Source organism: Austrofundulus limnaeus, unplaced genomic scaffold, assembly GCF_001266775.1.
Source record: "Austrofundulus limnaeus strain Quisiro unplaced genomic scaffold, Austrofundulus_limnaeus-1.0 Scaffold1293, whole genome shotgun sequence".
Lineage (NCBI taxonomy): Eukaryota > Metazoa > Chordata > Actinopteri > Cyprinodontiformes > Rivulidae > Austrofundulus > Austrofundulus limnaeus.
This window is the reverse complement of record NW_013953695.1, coordinates 1-5,023: the sequence shown is the minus strand read 5'-3', so window position 1 is coordinate 5,023 and position 5,023 is coordinate 1. Positions and strand designations below refer to the sequence as shown.

At 39.4% G+C, this 5,023-nt stretch overlaps 1 protein-coding gene across 9 annotated transcripts in view; it reads right to left on the bottom strand.

Annotated features, from left to right (window-relative positions):
* LOC106534870 (probable phospholipid-transporting ATPase IH) overlaps positions 1–4,930 on the bottom strand; it is a gene marked incomplete at its 5' end in the record, with an annotated part of 29,835 nt that extends 24,905 nt beyond the window's left edge. For all 9 annotated transcript variants that reach the window (XR_001312395.1, XR_001312396.1, XM_014031641.1 and 6 more), the window contains 12 exon segments: positions 82–141; positions 913–1,026; positions 1,101–1,298; positions 1,380–1,530; positions 2,295–2,376; positions 2,529–2,593; positions 2,843–2,890; positions 2,985–3,088; positions 3,262–3,390; positions 3,853–3,960; positions 4,359–4,439; positions 4,841–4,930. Coding sequence is in view for 7 of the 9 variants with exons in the window: in XM_014031641.1 (XP_013887095.1) it covers positions 82–141; positions 913–1,026; positions 1,101–1,298; positions 1,380–1,530; positions 2,295–2,376; positions 2,529–2,593; positions 2,843–2,890; positions 2,985–3,088; positions 3,262–3,390; positions 3,853–3,960; positions 4,359–4,439; positions 4,841–4,930 (1,230 nt within the window).
* Positions 4,931–5,023: the final 93 nt, after the last annotated feature.

Here is a 5,023-nt window from a genome sequence, read left to right as displayed (position 1 = left end):
CACACACACACACACACACACACACACACACACACACAGTAATTCACAAGCAAGCAGAGAGTTTAGTGAGATGAGGCTCACCCTGGCATCGGGTCCTGGAGACGTGTCGATCATGTCAATGGTGTCAGAACCAGGCATCACCTGGTGACGACAAAGAGCATTAACATCGCTTGATTTTTGATGACAAACTGGTCGATGACAGGCGGCGTGCCGATAAACTCGTAAGCAAATCTGACTATAAATGTACATAAAGTTGCATTACAATTGACAAAGTTAGAAAGTTAAATTAAAGTGGTAAAGATTCTGATAAAGACAGTTTGAAATGAGTCAAGTTTAATTTTAAAAGCTTCTTCCTTAAGCTGGTTCTGACATTATCAGTCCATTAAATGGACGTTATTAGCGGTTTACAGTCCCATAGAATGGCTTCAGACTGTCCCGACAGTGCCCCCTGGTGGACTGTCCCGACAGTGCCCCCTAGTGGGTTAATATATCAATGACATTGAATGCGTAAATAACAAAGCCATATTTTAATTTTATTTTTTTTTGTCCAGGGTGGGGAGGGGAGCGGTTTTCTCGCTGTTTTCTTGCTGTCCATGCCTGGTCTCGGTCCTGGCTCTCCCGCTCTGGTCCAAAACTCTGCCCATTGCCCTACGTTGGGCCTGCAACAATGGTCTACTTTATCATACCCCATGTCATTTTCCCTAAAATTAACCTTATTGGCTTTATGCCTCATACTAACCAGCTGACAATCTAAAGCCATTCTATGGGACTGATAACGACTAATAACGTCCATTTAATGGATGATAACATCCGAAGCAAGTGCTTCCTTTCTGTCACTTAAATGTATATGTCGCGTCAGAACAGAAGCAAAGCTTCTGTAAAAGTTAATTATCAAATCATTTTGAGCATTACCTGTCCATTACAGATGGCATGAGGCACATAAACATGTCCGTCCACACAGCACTCTATAAACTCCATATTGTTCTCTGTCAGAGTCCCCGTCTTGTCTGTAAAAACATATTCCACCTGAAAAAGAGCACGTGGTGTAATTATACCATATTAACGTCACTGATCCTCAGCCTGCTCGGAGAGCGGCGCACCTGTCCCAGCTCCTCGTTCAGGTCCGACGTGTTGACGACCGCTCTCTCCCCCAGCTCCTCGTCGAACATCTCATCGTCCCACAAGATGAAGTAGGAGCCCAGAAACTTCTGCATCTCCACGGTGACGTACATGGAGACAGGAATGATGTAATTGAAGAGGACCATGAATGCCAGGAAGTCGGTGAACGCCCTGATCAGCTGAAGAGAAGGACGAAGAGGAGCGAATGAAAAGATGAAGATGTCTAAATGAGGTATGGAAGACGTGACTTAAAGACTCACGATGTGTCTCTGCCTCTCGGCTTCCGTCCTCTCATTGTGCCAGGGCTCGTCTCTGTTCGGATCGGCCTGCCAAACGTACTTCAGCGCCGTGTTGATGATGGCTTTGCTGATGAGGATACACAGGTAGACCACCAGGTAGTCATTCATCGACCTGCAGAAAGGAAAACKCAACTGTTGGTTGTTGGCTTGGTTGTCAAGGATAAAAAACGTTATCAGTGGCCACCATCAATAGGCAAGGCGGGTGAAGTGTCTTGGCCAAGGACACAATGACTGAGACGGCTGGACGGGGGATCGAATCGGCGACTTTCCAGTTCTAGGACGACTCCACTAACCACTCCACCACAGCCGCCCATGTTTAATATATTAAAAACTAATCAAAAGGTGCATTTTAATTTTCTCACTGTGACCGAGTGGGGAAAAAACTGTGTTCTGTTTCCAGTGTTGGAGAAAAAAGCAAAAGGAATCATAAAAAGTGCCGAGATGTTCACACAAGTACAACAAACGAAACGGCACCGAACATTTTCTGTGAGCCAAGTCAGTTTTTAGAAAAAGAAAATAAATGCCAGTGAAGTCATTCAGCAGACAGTAACCAAATGAAATCCACCTCCAGTCAGTCATTTCCACAAGCCATCTGGGTACAAGACTCCATCAACGCCAGATGGAAAGAAATTAATTCAGTCAGTGCAGCGAGCGACAGACAAACTAACACAGAGACAGTGAATAAATGAATATATGAGAAGTGGACAGATGGATGAGCAAAAAAAAAAAAGATATAATTATCTAATCCAGCATGAGAAAAGGGACTTTGCCAAAGAAGAAAGCTTAGATAAGACCGTCAATCAATGCCAACAGGTTTTTTTAGTGTTTTTTCTGGACAGAGTTTATAAAAAGAAAATGAAAAGACGAAGAGCTTACTTCTCCACTGCAGATCGTTTCTGAGACTTGGACTGATAGTTGAGAGCCATCTTGGTTTCCATACCAGTGTAGATGGCAACAGCTGAAAGCAATGAGAATAGTTCAGTTTAAAATAACCTACAGCACTCCATTAAAAAAAAATCATGAAAATTTGAAATAAATAAAAATCAGACAGGATCGTAAATCTTAATGATGTTATTTTTAATGTATTTTAGTGATTTCTGTTTGTATTACCATAAATATATTCAGTGTTCTTGAGTGTRGCTCCTCGGAGCAGCAGGTTCTCTGATCCCAACGGCCTGAAACCACAACGGAACAAGTAAGTCATCACTTTTGTCCCTGATTAGTCAAATAGGGCTTGCATAATATAAATGCCAAAGACAGAATTATGTATTGTAATTTTTCAAGCTATTAAACTGTAGATTTAACACCTGTACATGTGTTAAAATAAAGAAATTGTATCTCGTTGTTAATATTTTCTCAGCTACAGAAAGTCAGGGTAAAAACAGGGTAAAAAACTATATGTTTTTGTTGGAGAAGCACATTACCTGGCCACTGGCTCATTGTTCATATAGATATTAATACGACCCACAAATCTGTGCAGYGGGGGAAATAAGAAGGGAAAAATTAAGACGAGACGAACATTAAAACATTTATTGAACTCTGTATTTGTGTCTGTTTTGAACTGACTTGTACAGATCCGACTGAGGTTGTTCACACTCTATWGTGGCATGTATGGAGCTGACCTCCTCCTCCGTTTTGTAAGCTTTGGTGTCCTGAACTGCATAGTAGGTCTAGGTTGAAAGTTAAAAAAGTAGAAGGAGGATTAAATTCTAAGAATAAAAAGGATAATAAGAAAACAAACAAAAACAGAGGTGATATAAACAAGACGGGACACAAAAACACAAATAACTAGATGTGTTATGGATAGATGATTTGAATTAAAGTAACTTTATTTAAAACACACCTTGTGGCTGCTCTCACCATCCAGGCTGGCTGTGGTAACAAAACACGTCCCGTCGTCCCGAGACGAGGATAGAAGAATGAGATCACACGGAAAAGTCTCATCTTCTGTTACAAAAACCACATCCCCGACCTGAGACAACAAAAAAATATTATTCCCATCTTCAAAGTGAAGTTTGGTCTCAATCAAAACTTGYGCAAGCATTCCTCAAAGTGAAAACAACAATTTGACCAAAAGTTTATTTGCTTTCTTTCAGCATCAATAGTCCTTAACTAGAAGTTTCCTGAAGGACCTAAAGGACAGTAAAACAAAATAAATTCAGCTATAATCATATAGCTTAATGAACATCTTTTATGCAGAGCTCTGATCACAACCCATGCATTGCTAAACCAGTCTTAATTATTGCAATTTGGCTAAAACATTAACTTATCAGCTATAAAATAAAATATCAATAGCTCTGAAGTGAATACTGCTTATTCAAGTGCATAATATGAGAGTTTAATATCAAGAAAAATGCATGCACATCAGTCTATAAAACAAACGCTTCAGAGATGAATTGATGTTACTCAGGATGAGGGCCATGTACAGACGCACCCTGAGCTTGCGACTTTGCTTGCAGGTCACTTTCCCATCCTGCACCACATGGACAGGACACTTGTTGACGGCATTGTCTGCTTTATGTCTCAACCAGTCTTCATAACCCTGACAGAGAAGCAGAAAGTCATCGGTGCGGTGACATTTGKTAACTCTGAAGTTGTTGCTGGTAAAAAGTCAGTGATAAGACAAAAATGTATACACAGAACAAAAGTAAAGTAGGCAAAACAGCACATTTCAGAGTGGCATTTTATTGTGGCCAGCCTAAGGCACATGTGCAATAATCAGCATGATTGCCACACGAGAGGTGGGGTGTATTATCTCTGCAAAGGAGAAGTGCCCCCTAACACAGATTTACTCAAATTACTGAACAATATTTGAAGGAAGGTCTATTGTGCACATAGAAAAAGTCTTAGATCTTTGAGTTTAACTCGTAAAAAATGGGAGCAAAAACACAAGTGCTGCATTTATATTTTTCTTCAGTGCTGAAATGATTTAGGTCTCACCTGCTTAATGGCGGTGACTGTGATGACAAAGAAAAGCGGGAGTCCACTGGTGATTGGACTTGTGGGAGTGTCGATGATCAGCTGTGTTTACACAAAAATAATTAATTAGAACTGATTAATTTGTTAACATTACAGGCTTCAGTCTATATTTACAGTATGTTGATGACTGCTGACCACAGCAAATACTGTACCAGTGCAGCAATAAGATATTTTAATGAAGATATATTAAAGCATTTGAAGTTCATTTTTACTTTGACATTTTGATCAAATATAGGCTGGTATTTATTTAATAGACTCTTCTGTTTTTTGTAAACACATTCTAGAACTTTCTATAAAATGTATAAAGAACAAATATTTTTATTATTATTCTTCTACAAATACGGGTGTATTTCTTTATGCTTACAGGTTTTTTTTTCTTTTCTTCTTTTATACATAGTGTGCTGTTCACACATGTTGGAAGCTGCCACAAAGATTTTTTTTACCTGAACCAAAAATATGACGAGAAAATAGAAGTTGGCAACTCTTCTGAACTGCTCGAACATATTCTTTGGGATGAAGTTCCAAAACGTGTACTGCAAACAAGTCAAACAACAAATAAAACATGATCAACTGATAACAGAAATGTATTTATTCATATATTTTTATTTTATATATTAGTGCTGTTG